This window comes from Lonchura striata, chromosome 14 (genome assembly GCF_050655825.1).
Source record: "Lonchura striata isolate lonStrDom1 chromosome 14, ASM5065582v1, whole genome shotgun sequence".
In the NCBI taxonomy this organism is placed as follows: Eukaryota; Metazoa; Chordata; class Aves; order Passeriformes; family Estrildidae; genus Lonchura; species Lonchura striata.
The window spans coordinates 11,340,710-11,359,341 of record NC_140716.1 but is presented as its reverse complement, the minus strand read 5'-3'; the positions used below and the strand labels follow the sequence as shown (position 1 = coordinate 11,359,341).

Genomic DNA, 18,632 nt, shown 5'->3' with positions numbered 1-18,632 from the left:
TCCCCCGGGGCCGGGGAGGGAAGTGGCTCCCGGGCGGCTCTGCCCGCGGCGGCCGCCGCCCCCTCCCGGTACGGGCGGCCGAGCCGCCCCGGGGCCGCGGCCGGGGGGGCGCGGGCGGCGCCGCCTCACGCCAGGGGCGGGGGCGGGCCCGGGCCCGGGGCCGCGCGAGGCAGCGCACTGCGCACGCGCACCGCGCCGACGCCCCCGGCACGGGGCTGTGACGGCGTAACCAAAGCTGCGCTAGCCCCGCCCCCCGGGGTGTCCCGCCTGACGGACGCGTGAGCGGACCAATGAGCGTGGGGGGTTCCGCACGGCCCGGCGGTGCCGGGGCGGGGTGGCCAATGGGGCGCTGCGGGCGGGGCGGGCCGGCTGCGCGTTCCCAGGCGCCTCGGCCGGGCTCTCAGTGCGCTCGGGGCGGTGCCGGCGCTCGGAGTGTTTGGGGCCGGCCGAGCGACGGGCGGGCCCGGCATGGGGGTGAGGTAGGGCCGGCCTGGCGCACGGAAAGAGCGCGACCGGCTGTCGGGAGCGGGCGTACGCGGCGGTGGGACGCGGAGCCGGGCGGAGGATGGAGGACAAGAAGGAGGAGGGCGAGGCGGAGATCCAGGAGCACGGGCCCGAGCACTGGTTCAGCAAGTGGGAGCGGCAGTGCCTGGCTGAGGCCGAGCAGGAGGAGGCGCTGGCGCCGGAGCTGCAGGACGAGGCGGCGGCGCAGCCCGAGCACAAGCAGCAGAAGCTCTGGCACCTCTTTCAGAATTCGGCCACCGCCGTGGCGCAGCTGTACAAGGGTGAGCACGGTCAGGGGCTCGGTGGGGGCACAGCTGGGGCGGCTGCGGCCAGGAGGCCGGCGGAGCCCGGGCGCGGTGGGCTCGGGGCCGGGGCAGTGGGGGGGTGGGGAGGCGCCCGCAGCGGTACAAAGGGGCCGAGGCGGCGGGAGGAGCGGCCGCCGGCCCGCGGCCGCCCTCAGAGACGGACGGGAAAACAAAATGGCGAGAGGGAGGGGAGCGGCGGTCGCGGCCCGGACAGCGCCCGGCGCGGCCTCTGGGGCGGCTCCTGCGCCGGCCCGGCCGCGCCGCCTCCCCCGGCGGCCGGGGCGCTCGGAGCGCGGCCGCGGGTGCCGGGCGCTCCGGGAGGGTCCCGGCGGCGGGGGCGAGCCCCGAGTGCCGGGAGTGGGGGGGCCGGGAAGCCCGGCCCTGCCGGCGGCTCCCGGCCCAGCCCCGGGGAGAGACTCCCGACAAAATGGCGAAGCGGGGCCGGGCTCATTGTGCGGCGGGGCCGGGGCGGGGGCGGCCGGGCGCTCCCCGCCGCGCCGGGGGCACCGCGCCCGCTGCCCCGGCCGGGCCGCTGCCCGCCCTCCCCGCTCGGCCCCGAGCCGGAGCTGCCTCCGGAAGGTGGAACAAAATGGCGAAACCTAACATGGCCGTTCGGAGCGGGTGACTCCAAAATAAACAGCGTGTGTCCTTCCCTCCCTGCAGACCGGGTGTGCCAGCAGCCGGGGCTCTCCCTCTGGGTCCCCTTCCAGAACGCCGCCACTGCGGTCACCAACCTCTACAAAGGTAAGGGGCTGCCCCCCCGCTGCCCCGGCAGCCCTCTCCGCCGAGCCGGGCCCCACTCTGCCTCTTGCCCCGGCTTACTCATAAGTAGGGCCTGTTAATGTCTCTTATTCACCCTGATAAAATCTAACCCGAGACTGCTTCCTGAATCTTGCAGGTTTTCCCTGGTCCACTTTAGCTGACGGTAGCTGAATCTTTTCTGTTGCCTCATGTCAATGACTCATAAACTTAAAATCGGTTTTACATTGAGACCCTTGAAAAAGGGTATTTTAACATGTGTCTGTTTCTTGTGAATTCAAGAGAAGTGTACAATGGCTTGTTAAACTACTGAAATTCCCTGCATTGTTTATATTTCATGGTGCATTAGGTGTTGGGGTGTCAGTATAATGCCTTCTCTTTCGTGGTGAAGCGAAGTTCGGTTTAGTGTTCATAAAATTTTGCATAGCTCTTATGTGACAGAAAGTTTTATCTTCTTGTGGCACTGAGGCTTCTTAAGTAAGCCTCAGTTTATTTTAAGCACTAGAATGTCATTATGTCTGTGTTCAGTGTGGCTGTAAGAAGGCAGTGTTAGCCAGAACTTTTATAGGAGTGTGCTCTGCATGTGGATGTGCTTTAGTGCTGGTTTACTGGGTGTTTCTGAACTCTGCAGTTCTTTGGATTGTCCCAGGAATTCTAGTCTGCAGAAGGATCATTCAGTGGTTTTTACTTTGTTTAAAAGGTTGTGCTAATGCAATGCATATCAGTGAAAGCTGAAATTGGCACATTGTGATTCCCATTGTCACTGTCTTCCATTCCAAGGAAGGGAAGCACTTTAAAATTCCAGATGTTTGATTTTTTCCCTTGTTGTTTTTTTTTTTTTTTTTCCTTGGTCTGTCTATGGCATTATCTGTAGCTCTACCTCTATGCTTCTACATTTGCCTCCAGTTTTGTTACTTTGGATTTAAGCAGTTGAACTTGATGTATTTGTGATGGGTGATAGGTTTCTGGCAGATGTGGACAGAGCAAGGAGGAGGTGTAGGTGAAAAACCCTCACTGCCAGAGTCTTGTCTCCTGCAGAAGATGCATTTGAGTGCTGCGTGTGTCAGGTCATGTGAAGGGGCAGCACCGCAGAGCAGGAAGGTGCTGGCCTGAGGGAGTGGGTCACTAGAACGTGTCTGGGGACAATAGTCATTTCAGAGTGGTGCTAGGATAGCAGCAGGTAGTATTAATAAATTGTCTGGAATAATTACAGTCTGTCTTTACAAATGGCATGGCTCTCCCTTAGAGCACCTTTAGTATGAAGAATTTGGCTGTTTATTTATGGTTAAAATGTTAGATTACTTGTGCTCTAGGCAAAATGAGCCTTTTTTTTTGGCAATTATGTGATTAACCGATGGTGATTGGGGAAACTAGACTTTAAGTTGGAATCTGACTTGGGTCAGAAAAACAAAAAAACAGCACCTGAAACAAATATTTTCTTCAAACAGATCCTAAAGTACCTGAGTTACTCAGGAATGCCATCTTTCAGTTTTCAGTTAACTTGCAAGTCAGTAGAAATTTGGTGTTAACATGGTAGAACCAGCTGAACACTGTCATAACTGACAAGTTGGAGTCTCTTACTGAGCTTGCTTTCCCTAGTGGTGAACATGGCTCTTAAAAAAAAACCTCATGTTTTTCACATTCTCAGTACTGTTTGTTTTGGAGGACTCTGTCAAAATACTGAAGGAATACTTGGTGTGGTGAACTGAACACCACAAACTGCCTCTTGCCTTGTCAGCTGCTTTCTGATCTGATAAAAAACTTGGATTTTTGAGGCATCATCTTTTTAACAAGAGCAACCCGAGGAATAGTGCATAATGAGAATGCCATGATGTCTGAATGTCAGCATTTCTTCTGAATATAGATTAGAAGTTTAATATCACACAACACTGATGGTTTTATGTGCTGAATTTCTGGTGCTGGTGATAGTGACTGCATTCAAGGCACTTCATTATCTTGATTGCACTAAAAAAGTGAAGGCATGGCTTTGTAATGTAGGATTTAGAACTTAAGGCCACTGTGGAAAGTTCTAGGTATATGTTAGAATAAGACTTCCGAGCCTGCAACTTTACCTTATTTTCATTAAAAAAAGCCCTGAATATTTTCTAAAGTTGATTTTCACTTAGTAATTTGAGAATATATGCAGCTTGGCTGCTTAGGTTTTGCCAGCTTAACTTTGTAAACAAAGTAGTTGTGGCTTTTACCATAAAAATCTAATCTACCCGGGGTAATGATGCTTGAAACTTCTCTGGGCTGCATCAGCAGTCAGTGTTTGACCTCATACCTAGTTCACAGTTAGCACTTTGTAAAGCATTCTCATACACAAAGACAGCAGGGTATTGACGTAAAGCCGGTCTCCAAGCCTCAGAAGGACACTCCTGGTATTTCAGGAAGTGATTAAAGGAGTATTTTCAGTTTCCAAGTTGGCTCCAGAGTGTTTGGGCAGCTTTTACTGCCAGTGCATTGAAGTCCGGGCTGCTGTGGACTATAAAATGGCAGGAGGAATAATCTGTCGTGTTACCATTGCTTTCAGAGGAATTAGCATTTGTCAATGTAGCCTTCAGATTACAAAGTAGTACAGAGTGGATAAAAGTAACAGGTTAAGTGTGCTTTATTTACTTGTTTAATTTATATTCCAAAAGCTCCAAGATTTAGTTTAGCTCAGTTTGAGGTGCCTTTAGTCTTTTGTGTTAGGTTTGAAGTGCTGCTCTTTGGCAGTGTAGCTCTCACTGCTGTCTTTCATGCTCTGTCCAGTGGTGCCTTAGAATACAAGTCCAAGAATAACATTTATTAGTAGTACTTTTTAGGTTCTGAAGTGTGACAAAGATACATTAGATGTGTTTGTAAACCAGTATTTTGGGATAGCAGTTCTTAAAGAAATACCTTTATCCTCTGGCTTTTGCCTTGGACTTCATTAATAAAACAAGAATATTAAATGCTGTTTAAATCAGCTTTGCCACGTTGAAAAAAAATTCTGGAATTCAAGTAAACAAAATTGGAGTGGCTATGTTCATGTCTTTTAAGGAGCAAGAGCAACATAACAGTTCTTTACATGAAACTGAAATAGGTGTTGTCAAAGCTCTGATAGCAAACTTATGACAAACAAGATGAGCATAATTGTGTAGTGAACAGGATTTGTTCCACCTGTTACTGTGGTTTGAAACTTACTTAAACTGGTAGCCAGAAATACACTTCCCGAAGTTTGAAAGCAACTTAATACATTGGAGACACAGTTATAACTGATGTGCACAGGTGACTGGTTACATTAACAGAGAGGGAAGTTGGCATTTTGTAATAGGATTTATTGTAAATAGTGTGTTTAAAATTTTTGTTTATCAGAATTGCCATGGATTCCTAAATGGAGAAGGAAGCTTTCTTAGCTTTTGTCAACGGTATGTTGGCTAATTGAAAGGCATTGGGGACAGTTGTGTTCTAACTAGTTTCAAAATTGTGGCCTCTGAATTGCCTCTGTAATTGAAACCTAGCTGAAAATAGAAGAATTTGAAAGAGATATTGAGTTTTCTGGCAGTTCCTTACCTGTCAGAATGAAAAAAAGCAGTTACTCCTTTCTTACGTTGGGGCTTCCTGGCTGTATTGATGCACTTTGTGCGTCTAATTCTGTTGTCCATTGTTTTAAATCAGTCTGACAAGCTCTGAGTGTGTTTTTAATGTAAATAAACAGTGCTCTGGTGTTGACCTGAGGTATAGTAAATGCTGTTTAAGTGGTGCTGGAGTTGCTGTTGACTACCTGACTTATAAATAGGATGGAATGTTTTGGCTAATATTTTCTTCAGGTTTAATGGAGCTCCTCTTTGCTGCTGCAGCTGCCTTGGTGCTGCCTTATGGTGTAACCTGTAGAAGATGTAAATACTTCTTCTTTTCCTTGGTTGGTAGGAGGCCACATCAGTGCTGTGCCATGCTGTACATTGCTGTGTAACACTAAGAACTTTTTTCTGTCTTCTTGCAGAGAGTGTGGATGCCCACCAGCGAAGCTTTGATTTAGGAATTCAGATTGGCTATCAGCGTCGGAATAAGGATGTGTTAGCCTGGGTTAAAAAACGCAGAAGAACTATTAGAAGAGAAGACTTAATCAGCTTCCTTTGTGGAAAAGTCCCTCCTCCAAGAAATTCTAGAGCTCCCCCAAGACTGACTGTAGTATCCCCTAACCGAGCTACTTCAACAGAAACTAGCTCATCTGTAGAGACTGATTTGCAACCCTTCCGTGAAGCCATAGCTCTGCATGGTAACACTCACTTTTTCAATACTACTTGGTTAAAATTGGGTGGGGGTTCTTAAAGCATGTTTGGCATATCGTAATTTGTCATGTACCTGGTGTTCCAGCTGAAGGTATGCTCTTCATTCCTTAAGGGAGCTTTTGCTAGTATAAGGCATGTGTTGGCTGCTAAAAATTTGTATAGTTGAGTATTTTGAATGAAGAAAAGGTACTGAATAAAAATGAAATTTGGGTCTGTAATATTGCACAGCTGTGAACTCAGCAGTTAAGTATCAAGTCTTGGTAGTGTTTTTGAGGCATGAAGAGACTGGGCATTCATACCAATGCTAAAGTAAACAGAATTCTTGGAAAATGTCAGTACTATGCTAGCAACTAATTAAATATTAAGATTTGACTACTAGCAAATTTCTGAGGGTTTAGGGGGAGGGAATTTGATGTCTGAGGCTCTGTCTCTAATTCTCTAGTACCTGTTAGGCACTGGATAATGCAGTTCAGCATTCTACTTAAAGTACCCTTGAAAAGGTGTTTTGGTTACACATTTTTTTAAATAGAGTCCTGGTCAGAGCTTTGGTCTAGCTCACTTTCAGATTTACGTGTCTTCTAATGTCATACTGAATTGCCTTCCTTGCCATCACCAGTAATGTTGGGTGTATCTCTTTTCAGGCATGAATATTCAGTAGCTTATTCTGTATTGGATTATGTGATAGACAGATGTGCTTTAAATTGCTCTTGAGGTGAGATGAGGCAGTTCACCTCTGGGTTTTATGCCTACTAAAATTCAAAAGGGTAGCAGATACCTTGAGGTACAAACCCTAGACCATTCTAAAAATGAAAATTAAGCTATCTAGAAGTGCAACCTAAATGAAATTTCTACTGTCTGGATATTCTTACTCTGGGGGTAGAATTGATGGGTTAGTTAGAAGCGTGAATTCCTGAAAGTGCAATCTTGGCTTCTGCTGTGCTGTGGTGGTTTTTAAAGGTGCCTAGTCCAGACACTGTTACTGACTAGGTACAGCCATTTAAACCAAACAAGCTTCCCCACTCACTCATGTTGGTTTTGGCAGTTTCCTGTCTCATACTGGAAGGGGGCTAGGGAATTCTGTGCACCACTGTTGCTTACTCAGTGTAGATAAAATTAATTTAATGAGAACAGCTGTAGAAGCTGGCTCTCACTGTGGTAAGCACCCTCATAAAAATGCTTTTCTGAAAATATAGTTGAATCTGTGGAGCTGGATTGAACTGTAAAGTCTCAGTTTCAGGTGAGAGGAAGCTTAGGTAGGCTCACTTCAGCCCAGTGAGCTCTCTTGAGTAAACTTGGAGGCATTGTTATTGGTAATACGTCTCTTTTTGTGTTCATGTATCATTTCCTAGCATCTGCTTTGTACAGAGGTGGTTTATGGAAGTAACTTCTCTGTAGGATGAGGATCTGAACAGCGATGTGTAAAGTTTCCCATGTTTCATAATGTAATGCAGAATTGTGAGGAAGTTCTGTCCTCTGTAGTGGCACTGCAGGGGCTCAAAATGTACTTTTCCCCTTCATCAGCTGGTTGACAAGATTACATGTCAGTCACCTTCTGGATTAGGTTCTCCTCATATCAGTTTCAATCTGGTCCTTGACACAAATGCTTTTGTGCTAATCCTTTAGTGACTAGGCTTGTATTGGGCCTTATAGCTGCTTTTAGGTTATTGCTACAATATCTGCATTACTCCAGCTTGTCCCCCCCCTTTTTTTTTTCTTTAAGGAAGTTGTGATTAAGCAATCTCATGAACACATTTCCTATTTATTGTAGGGCTTCTCAGAACTATGTTTTGATTTTGAAACCTGCCAAGGATCTTCAGGTGTGTGTAAATTGTCCTCATTAGGCCTGTGCTTATTGTGATTTTTAGCACACTGTTTGAAAGTGCTGCTTCTAAGTATCATGAGGGAGCATGAGAACCTGATGAGAGTGAGGAGCAGGCACAGAGGTTTTGAGAGGAGTTTCCAGCTGGCATGTGAAGGTGGGAGGCTGTTTTGTGCTGGTTGGCTTCCTGGTGGGAATAGAGTATTTGTTCATTAGCCATGTGGATGGGTTGAATTAGATTTGAGAGATAATGCTAAAACTTTGCTGCTTGCAGCAAGACCTCTTATAGTAAAGCAGGGGTAGGTATGAATAGCCTATGGCACCAAGTAAAGCTCAGTGCAAGCAGAGCTGGTGTATTGACTTCTCAGAAATAGGTACTAATATGTGTCTAAAGATCATGGCATTATAGCTTGCTGTAACAGGTCTTCCCTTTTGATGTGTCATGTAATCATAAATGCATCATATGCACATCTGAAAATTTTGACAGAAGCAGGGCTAGCAAAATAGCTAATAATTCAGTATTTCCTGGAACATCAAACACAATTCTAGGTGTATGCTAGACTAAAACATTAGAGATTAGCATCCTTTAGGCATCAGTACAATCTTTAAACTGTATGATTCATCTGAAAAGAAATATCTTAAAACTGGATTTTTGTCTCCAGCCCTGTAACCTCTGACCTGTATTTTATCTCTGCAAGATGGTTGACAAGTTTTTTGGTCAGGATATTGACCCCAGAATTTAATCTTGTGATACTGATTATCAAGTCTTTCTACTACAAGAAGACTTGAGAGCAGAAGAGCAGAGAAGAACCTGTTACAGTAGCTAAAAGCAAAATTATCATGACAAAAAAATTAGGCATGAGAATGTTTAAGATGTATGTGATCTCCTTTTTATTTTAATTCCATGGCAATTATGGTTTGCAGTTGTTACTGAAGTTTTTAGTGTTACTTAGGTTCCAAAGTCTTATTCTCACTTTTGAGAGAGTAAACTTTGGTAAACAACATCTTTTCCCTTATCAGCTTTTAGCTGTTAGCATGCTGATGGGTAACCTTTGAAATAAAGCAGGGCTGGTGACTTGAACTGTGAATATTTGAAAAGAAGTTCAAGCCTTTTAGAAAAACTGAGTATTATTTCAAGGTAATAAGTGAGGTTTTACTCTGAAATGCCAGTGCAGTTTTCTGAAACTTTAATGAAACCTCAGTCTGATCCTTGGTGTTTTAAGATGTGTAGTAGAAGATAATACCTTTGTTGTCCAGCATCTCAATTACAGAGCTGGGTTTTTAACTTCCATTAGTCCCTGAAATGTCATTGCAGCTAGGAAAAGTATGATGTATCTTCACCTACTCTCTGGATGTTTATTGACATTTCCAGTTCTGTAAGAGATGAGTTTCAAATGGCAGAATTACATCAAGCTGAGTTAACAGTACAAGATTCCCAAACAGTGCCACGTGCTTGGCCACGTTGTGCCTGGCTGTAGCTGCTGTACCAAGTCTGGTGCACAGCCCCTGTCCCCCTGTGGGATGTGCTCCATGTTCACACACTGTCCTCCCAGCAGAATGGGAGAAAATGCTGTGATTGGAGGAGGGGCAGGAAGCAAGCTTAGAAAGGTAATGTTGAAATTAATTTGACTTGAGCATTCTTAATCAAAAATTAGGTGAATTTAGGAAAAAATAGGGCAACAGTATGGTGAAGGAACATTAGTTCTTTTTCTCCTTAGGTTTAATGTTGATGTGTATAATTGATATGATTTGTTCTCTGTGGGTAGGGAGAGCACTTACACCTATAAGTGTGTGACCAGCTTAAGAGTCTGAATTTCCACTAGGCCTTCATATTTGCTTCTCAGAATATTGAAGTGCAGTTTAAAACAGGAGCATTTAGCAGAGTGGAGAAGCAGCAGCTGGTCAAAGAGGGGATGGAAGAACAGAGTTCAGATTGGTCTGACACAGTTTAATTTAAAGGCTGCTGTGTGCGTATGTGTATATATATATATATATATATAGTTGTGATGGAATTGTGTATTGGTATGTGCTGCTAAAACTTGCTCTTTGAGCCAGTATTATGAAAGGGTGAATATGACAGAAGAGGGACAAGGATCTCTCTGCATGCCATTTTGTATTTATCTGGGGTTAACTAATTCCTGCTTTAGTCACACTACCTAAGCATGAATGTTCCTTTTGATACTTCCTGATTAAAACTTATAGAAACAATAGTTAGTACTATCACTATGTGGAACAGTAGCTGTGATAGTGACCTGAATAAGTTGTACATGGGCATGATTGTAGTGCAGATGAAACAGCATTTACAGTTTGTTTGGCCAGTGGTGATAAACTTGCTAATTTTGAGTTGACAGTTTTAAGTATTTATAATGCATGAAACACACTTCAGTCAAGCATTCTAATATCTTGATAGTTTTGGAATGTACTTAGTTATAAATTGGCTAGTACTGGTCACAGCTCTTTCTAATAGTACTGTAGGACCTTCAAAATATAACTCTTTGTAAAATCATTGTCTATGAAATGTCATTTTGTTGATGAAAGATATGACACAATAGAGAATGTACTAGGTACTGCAAAATCTTTGAGATACGTCTTCCACTTCAAACCTTTCAAATTCAGAAATGGGTAAGAGCCATGTGGGACCTTCTTAAAGGCTTCTAAGAATAAAGGTTTCTGGTAGAAAGGAGTGGGAAACTTCAGAGGTGGATGTGAGACTGTGGAAAAAGTGAAGCCACTTCAGCAGCTCTTTGGATCTCTGTCCTGTTGTATGGACAAAACTGATGTGCCTGTGGTTAGGCCATATTAATCACAATATAGAAATTTGAAGTTGGGAAATGGTGTTTGCTGACAGTCATGTCATCTTACCACTTCCTAGTGTCAATTGTTGCTTTAAATGCTTTGGGAAGAGCTCTGAGTCTGCTGAAAGCTTAAACTTGAGTAATTCACAGTAAATGGTTTTTCTGAGATTTCCTCTGCCTTGCCACAGCTTCCCAAGGAAAAACTTCACTCTTTTCCTGTTGACCAAAAGTAGATTTTTATTTTAAGCATTGCAGATTGTTCTCAGAGATGTTGGTTCTATAAAGTGGCATCTTGATATTTGAATGTATGCCTTGAGTTTGCTTTGACTTTTCTCTGTTAGCTCAATTAGCCAATCTTAATGTGCAAATCCAAACTGTGATCCGAGTGTTTCATTTGGCAGTTTTGCTCTTCTGGATGGATGGGCAGTGCTGTGTCATGTGGTTAACTGCCAGGAGCTGAGGCTGTCATTCTGTCAGTGTACCCAGCCATGACTCTTACTGGTACTAAATACCTGTGTGAGACGCAGAATTAACCTCTAGCTCAAAGCCCATGCTGTGATGCAATATCCTTGTATTCTGATCTGTAGAAGTTAATGCAGAGCTACTCTCCTGCCTTAGACACTAAGTTGGCTTGAAGATTTTGACTTCTAATTATCTCCTGAAGGTTGTTTGTCTATTTAAATGTACAGTGATTCAGCATTACCTAAATACTGGGAAGTCAGTGACTGCTTTAGGCATTGCTTGTGAACTTTGGTAGTCTGGTTTATAATATGTTGCAGCATGTAACAGATGCATCTTTTAACCATATCAACAATTTTCTAGAATGCTTGTTACTTGAAAAGCCTCCACTTGAAAACATAGTTATTGAGTGGTGCCAAAAAATGTCTTTTGACATCACAGATCAGTTTTGGGGTTTATTTGGAATAATTTTTCTTCCCTTACTTGGGCACTAGATGTAGTTAAAAAGAAGTCATGTTAAAACTGAATTACTATGTTGCTCCTTTGGTATGAGTTGTATAACAGTAAATGACTGATAAGTGATGTAAATTGTTGACTCTTAAGTGTAAGTAATGACACTGAACTTGTATGGTCACAGCAGTTTTGCATGGAATAGGGATGTGGGGGAAAATCTCTACAATCAGTTTGGATTTGAAAAAATGTCACCTGTATGCTGTCAGATTTTTTCCAATTTAAATGTACAGGACGAATTAATGTTTTTTCTAATGTATGTCATGCCAGTTGAAATTAAACTACTGATGTCTTTGAATTGTGAAGTGATTTGTTACCTGCCCAAATTATATGTTAGTAGTTTATCCAAGATATGGTATCTGAATTGACTTTTTATCATACATTTGTCAACAAGTTTAGCTGCATTTTTTTATTTGGTAGATGCATGGGAAATTCTTTTCCTAATGGTTTTGAATTTAAGTTTGTCTTTAATCCTGGGAATGCTGTCACAAACCTCATTTCTGAGTTACCTTTACACTAAAACAGCATCTTCTGTTTAAATACTTTCTGCCCTTGTGAATGAACAATGATTTTGCTATTAATAAAATCTGCAGGGTGCCTCATGGAGTTCAGACCATGCTTCTGGGCTCTGTTTGAACACCACTTGGAGCTGTAAGCAAGAGTCCTAAGAAAGAATCTGTGATTAGTGGCTGTGTCTGCTGGTTGTTGTGTAATGCCAGATCTGTGTAAAGTATTTGCTGTGCTGGTACAAGTTGGAAACTTTAAATGTTCATTTAGTAATGTTCAATAGAGTGAAGTCGGTTGGGCTGCTCCATCCTGACTTGTGTATCAACCTGCCATTGCTGCAGATGGCTTTTAGACTTCAGCTTCTAACTGAGGTTTCTGGTGACTGATGTAGTTCTAGCAGTCCTCTCTTCCAAGAGCATCTGAAGTTGCCTGTTTGGCCTGCCAGCAGCTGATGGATTGGGTTTTTTTAGGCTTGACTTGTCAGTCAAGACTTGGCTGCTCATTTGACAGTTAACGGAGATGTGAATTAATGCACACACAAGATTTGTGATGGCTGGACAGAGCTATAGAATATTTGAGACTGGAGACAAGAACTCTAAAAATTTTGAAGAGAGTGGAAATTTGAGAGTGGAATCTTCCTGGACAGTTCAACATTTCGTTGAATTGTTAGAAAATGTTTAGATCTAGCTTTATCTTTCCTAGGGCCAAGAGATGGTTCTGTACTCTTCTAATACTGAGATTTGAAAAAGTTATGATAGCAAAGATGTTTGTCTTATCTCTGAGCTCGTGTTTATTTCCAAATACAGCCTGAGTTGGAAATTGAGAAGAGTAGTTTAGAACTTTGTGTATTAGTCCTCACTAAATTTGTTTCACAATGTCCCACTTTTGTAAAATTGTAATGTTACAGAAGGCAGAGGTTAAAGAAATATGAAAGTCTTTTTACGGCCTTGTTTCTACAAGAAAAAAAACTTCAATTTAAATTGAACACTATTAATCTGAATACAAACCAAAGTACTTGCAGGGTACCTGTGACAGTGATTTGTCAGATCTGTTGATAACAAATTTTGGGTGATTGTAATGTGGTTTTCCTTTCTTCAAGTGCATTTCTGAATTTAATAATACTAATGTGTTGGCTGTTAGTGTTAGTCATGAAATAAAAGTTTGTATTTATGCACTAGTGTGGTGTACACCTGTCTGAGACCTGCTGCCATACTGCAGTTTCCTTCAGGGAGTGAAAGGGAGCATGGTGATGGTATTGACACAAGACCAGGTCAGTTCAACTCAAAAGTCCTTCTCACGGCTGTGTCCCTCTGGTGAAGCCTATAAATTGATTTATCTGCTCTCGAGGATGTCCCTGTTTTGAATAGCCCGTCATGCCTATGGAGTTAATGTTTGCCGGAGCGTGCTGTTACATCCCGCTGTATAGCTCACTTTTAATGTCATAAAAAGCAGTTCTGGTAATCACTGGCTTACACAGACTGAAAGCTGAGAAGGTGTGCTCTGGACTGGAGTGGTACAAATAGCAGGATGAAGTGTCTTTAAGATCTCAGTGGAATTTGGCTGAGTGCGATCCTGTGTGGCACACGTGGGAACTGAACTTTCTGTGCTGTCTGACTGAAGCCCTTTTTCTCTCTCTCCCCAGGTCTTAGTGGTGCAATGGCTAGTATAAGTGTTCGCTCGAGTACCCCAGGCTCGCCTACTCACGTGAGCAGTGGCTCCAATGCTAGTCGAAGGAGAAATGGACTCCATGATGTTGATTTGAACACTTTCATATCAGAAGAAATGGCACTCCACTTGGACAATGGTGGAACTAGAAAGCGTACCTCAGCCCAGTGTGGCGATGTCATTACAGACTCACCAACTCATAAACGCAACAGAATGATCTAAACTGCAAAAATTTCAAACCCACCATGCTGCTTGAAAGCCACTTGATCCTCAGAGTACTATTGAAAAGGAAACATGAGGCCATCTTTCCATATTCACTGTTTAAGACAAAGAGTTCAATAAATGCCATAAAGGAAATTTTAGATATTACATTAGATGCCTCTTGTAACTGCGGCTTTCTTAAACTATATTCTTAGCAGAGGACATCGGATATTGTGTAGTAGTTAGCAAGATCATCATAGGCGAACATGTATCTGTTCCAAGGCTAAAAGTGACCTTACTTGTATTATTAAAGGGAAAGGAAATTTCAGATGTTTATTTGGCTATAGATTTTTTTTTGTCCTTTATTTCCTGCTTTGAGTATTCGCTTAAACAGTATTGCCAGTTTGACTGAAATTGTCTACAACATGACTTGGCATCTTTGTCAAAACTGCAGGCTTCCATTTTTGCAGCACTGTACCATGCACCTAGTTTCTGTATAGTAACAGTGTGCAAGTTATAAATATTGGACTGTACCCTTTTTAGTTTTAAAAGCAGTTGATAATTCTGGTGATTGTGTGATAATGTAAAGAGGTGCTATGATGGTCATGCAATTAATACTTAATATTGAATCAATACAAGGATTCTTTATTGGATTCACTTTGTGTGTTCTAGTGCTCTGAAGTAGCAATATTAAACTTTTCCCCAATTAACTTCATAGGCTTTGAAATCAGTTTGAGAAAATATATGTACTTATTGGTATTATCCTTGTGGTAATCATACACAGTGCAGACTGCACCAGTGCTGACCTAAATTTAGAGAAAAATGTCCTGTAATTGGAAAATAGGCTTTTCTGTTCAGTATTAGTGAAGGGTAGGTTTTGTGTACACCCATATCCTATTTTACATTTCTTGTGAAGTAATTGCCCATTGCTGGGGAGGGGTGGGAGGAGAGGGAATGTGGGGAATAGTTGGAAAAGGGGTGTGTTCTAACAAGTAAGACTTCTGGTCACATGTGGAAACTTGGACTAACTTAAACAAGATTCTGTGATGCCATCCCCTTCAGGAGGGAGTGACATGCAGGTTCTATGAAGTGCTAAGAAAATAATTTAAAACTGGAAGTTGATTATAAAACTCTGGATAAACATGCTGTAAGCATGAATTAAAAAGGATAAATGGCTTTCTTTTTGTGTTTAGCTTACATTCATAGGATTGAACTCTGGCTGCCGTAACTTAAGCATAGTCTAAAACTGAACTAGAGATCAAGACTGATCTGCTGCAAATCTGTTTGAGAATGGGGAAGGACAGATGCCAGTCTCAGAGTGTCCTGACTATTTTTATATGTACAGGGAGGAAGTGTTTGGTGGAGAACTCTGGCTTTAGGGCCTCTAAATCTCTGCCTTGGAAAGGGATAACACAGGAAGAATAAGAAAATGAAGAGCTCCAACCTTGCACGTTGAGAAAGGAGTATTTAGAGAGGTGGTGTGCATGTTTTAACTGGAAGCATAGGCTGATCCTGGGATTAAATGTAGTTATGCTAGATTCCCAGTACTAAAATTTGTGGTTTCTGGTGAAGTTAAGGCACCTTGAGCTCCATGTTAATACCCAGCTCTTCAAGACTTTTGCTTACGTGCTTGTAGAGTCAGATCTCTTTTGTATTATCTTTGCTGTTTGAAGCAGACTTCACAGTAAGTTTGCCCTTTATACCCTCTCATGGATGTCTGTAGTCAAGGCAAGACAGCAGTGCTGTGTGAGATACTCAAGGCTCTCTATTTGAGCCTCATTTCCTTGCCTTGTGGTGCTTCCATCACATTTCTTTACACTGAAGAGCCCTTGAGGATGTCAGGAGTTGCACAGTACTGTGGTGAGAGGCTCTGTAGTTCATGGACAGCTGTCAGGACTGTCCAGAGAAGTGCTAAGAACTGCTCCAACCCCCACCTGTGTTACATAGCTGAACTTGCACATCACTTGAAGACTCAGTATACATTAATTTCAGTTACTGCTATTAACTACAATTCATAAAGTTTAGTTTATGTAAGATGTTAATACTGCATAAAGCTAGTTCCTTTTGGAGACTTCATTTTCAGCAAAGATTTTGAAGATGGTATCTGAATATACATTAGTATTTATTAGACTATTGGCAGAAGGATTTTTCTGTTCTAAAAGAAAGGTGGAGTCCTTATAGGAAGGACAAGCGTGAGAACCATTCTTCAGCTCTTCTGTTTATTTTTTAACTGGTTTGTACAATAAGATGCTTATGCTCTGCAACTTCTAACACACTTTATTCTTGGTGTGGTAAAGGTGACATTGTACTGGTACCAGTCCTGTACACAGGGACTGAACTATAGCAGTATTGCTGGTCTAGCCCAAATACAGAGCCTGTTGGAATTACTTCTCCCCTTTCTTGCAATGAAATAAATCTTGTTAATGCTCTGAAGCATTAATTCAGTCTACTACCATCAAAACTAAATTTGTCTAGCTTCTTATTTAATTGTGCCATTTTTCTTTGAAAGAAAGCAGATTTTGATATTAAACTGGTTGAATTAAATTTTTTTTTTTTGCTTGTATCTTAAATATTTGGCAACTTTTGATTATTTTTCATTTAGCCCCAACTGTTGTTTGCTCTTTGACCTCTGCCAGAGTGATCAAAAATGCATGTATTCACCTGTTAAACACGGGAGAACAGGTTATCTCTTAAAAAAAAAAAAAAAAATAAAAAAGAGTCCAGTACCTGTTGCTTTGAAGACTATTTCTTGTACCAGTGTAGAAAACTGATGTTCTGGAAATAGCTTTCAGCTATATCCAAACTGTAGCTCCTGGAGCCAGAAGTGAGTTGATTTTCAGGAAGGAACACTGACTGGAGAACTGTTTAGTTTGGTAAAAATGGTGCTTACTTTTGCTTTCTCCTCTGAGTCGTGCAGTTGCCCGGTCTCTTCTCCGTGTACATCCAATCTAACCTGAATGTGCGGCAGTTACATAAAGTACATCCTGCACTGGAGCTACTGAGCTTGGCTTGCTTATTAATGAAGTAAGTTTTAAATGTTCAATTTAAATCTATATTACAATAAAGTCATGCAAAAATTATTTTGGTTGAAATTGAAGTCCTGCAGTTAAACTTACTTTCAAATGTGGTTTACCCAGCTGGAGTAATAGAAACTCTAAGTCATAATAAACCTAATAAAAAAAAATACAACCAATCAGGCTGCTTTGTAGTTCTTCTAAGTTTCTGAATAATACAGTCGGATAATCCCAGACAAGATGTGATTAGTGTGAGCTGACAGGCTGCCTTGGTTGTGGAGATCAGGACTTGAATGCACTTTGGTGTAGCTTACACCAAACAGGGTTTAGTTTTGTCTCCTTTGGACTAATGATGGTACAGAAAATTGGGGTGTACTACATTTGTACAAGATGTTCTGCAGACTTCAACATTTATACTTCAACAACTAATACTTAAAAGAAGCATCTTAAAGAGATTTAAGTGGCATAGTTTAGGAAGTTAAGTGGTGTTGACTTCAATAGTAGAGCTTTCCAGTCTTTTGCAACAGACTCTTTGGACTTAAGTGAAATCAGGTGCTTTAATAAGCAGCATTTCCTGCTTCATGTGGGTGTCCCTAAACCTGAAAACTATTTTCCACTTGCTTTATCAGCAGGTTTTAGAATTCCATTATGAAGGAAAGCTTTATTTCATAGGGGTTTTCAAGTTTAAAAAAATATCTTTTTAATTAATGTTAACATTTTTTCACTTATTTAACCAATGAAATGTTCCAACAGGAATTTAGAAAGATTCTTAAATTGCTTCTACAACCCAGCATCTTTCAAATTATTAGCCTAGAGCTAAGAAATCCTTTGGCAGAGATGAGGAATGCAGGCTGGGTGTGTTGTGTGGGGTGCTCTGCACCAGGTGAGGCTGATGTGGTTGTGTGGGGTGGCCACAGGGCCCCGTGGCTGCTCTTGCAGAGCCTCTGGTTGTGCAAGGTCACGGGGAGGGCCCTGCACTCCTTGGCTGAGCCTGGGGCTCTGGGGAGAGATGGAGCCTGGGCAATTCCCTCAGAGCCCTGAGTCAACGCTGGTGCTTTCTGCTGCCCTGCTCCCACGGGGCTCTTGGGCTGTCCCAAAAGGATGAGGCACACGGGCTGTGGTGACTAAACCAACCGGGGTCCCTTCTGTGCAGGAGGCAAGCATCACCTGGCTCTGGGGGCTTTTGTAAAGAGATGGAAGCCAGATGTTCCTCAGTGGCTGGTGAGATGGCAGCGTTTCCTGTGTGACGTTGGCTGGTGCTGCTGCTGTCCCAGCAGTTACCAGGGGCTGTGGAACACCAGGACTGTTCATTGACCACAGTGGGATGTGTGTATGGGGGTGCACAGGATACCAGGATCTCCTTGGAATCTGCTGGGAGCCCTTTGGGTAGACACTGCCTTCTAAAACACCTTAAAATTCAATATTAAATGCATCAATCAGCTGGTTCAAACGGCATATAAGACCAGTCTTAATCATGCTTTATAATACATCACTTCTATCAGATTTATTGTAAGGTGAAGTTGTTTCTGGGTACACTAGAACAGCAAGCTGGGCGTGATGGGAAATCCTGGGGTCCCTGTTGGTGTTGTCATGGAGTGAGAACATTGCATCTTAGAAGAACTCACAATGCTTTGAAACTCTGAAACTCAAGCCACAGGAATTTTTTTTGGTACTTCGAACACCTGATGTGTTTTTTACAAAACATCAAAGCAGAGGATACAAAATGTTTGCATTTAAAGTAGGTGTGCTCAGAACCTTGTTCTGTTTCTGCTGGAGTTCTGAGGGGGCCACGTCGAGCTCCTGCCCATGCCGCCCTGTGTACCTGTACTCACAGAACA

General features: G+C 42.7%; 1 protein-coding gene across 2 annotated transcripts; it reads left to right on the top strand.

Moving 5' to 3' along the window:
- The first annotated feature begins 402 nt into the window (after positions 1–402).
- On the top strand, positions 403–16,973 carry HAPSTR1 (HUWE1 associated protein modifying stress responses). Of its 2 annotated transcripts, XM_021539935.3 has the most exons (4): positions 403–785; positions 1,473–1,553; positions 5,536–5,811; positions 13,557–16,973. In XM_021539935.3, the coding sequence occupies exons 1-4, from the start codon at positions 566–568 to the stop codon at positions 13,799–13,801; spliced, it is 822 nt and encodes a 273-aa protein (XP_021395610.1). In that variant the 5' UTR covers positions 403–565; the 3' UTR covers positions 13,802–16,973. The 2 variants fall into 2 exon arrangements, with proteins under 2 accessions (XP_021395610.1, XP_085447867.1); XM_085591741.1 differs by lacking the exon at positions 1,473–1,553.
- Positions 16,974–18,632: the final 1,659 nt, after the last annotated feature.

What these genes read in the sequence shown, in the direction of transcription:
- HAPSTR1 (XM_021539935.3), top strand. Translation starts at nt 566, where the DNA reads ATGGAGGACAAGAAGGAGGAGGGCGAGGCGGAGATCCAGGAGCACGGG. An exon ending in CGTGGCGCAGCTGTACAAGG is followed by an intron (nt 786 to 1,472) that starts GTGAGCACGGTC and finishes CCCTCCCTGCAG; the next exon opens with ACCGGGTGTGCCAGCAGCCG. An exon ending in TGAAGCCATAGCTCTGCATG is followed by an intron (nt 5,812 to 13,556) that starts GTAACACTCACT and finishes CTCTCTCCCCAG; the next exon opens with GTCTTAGTGGTGCAATGGCT.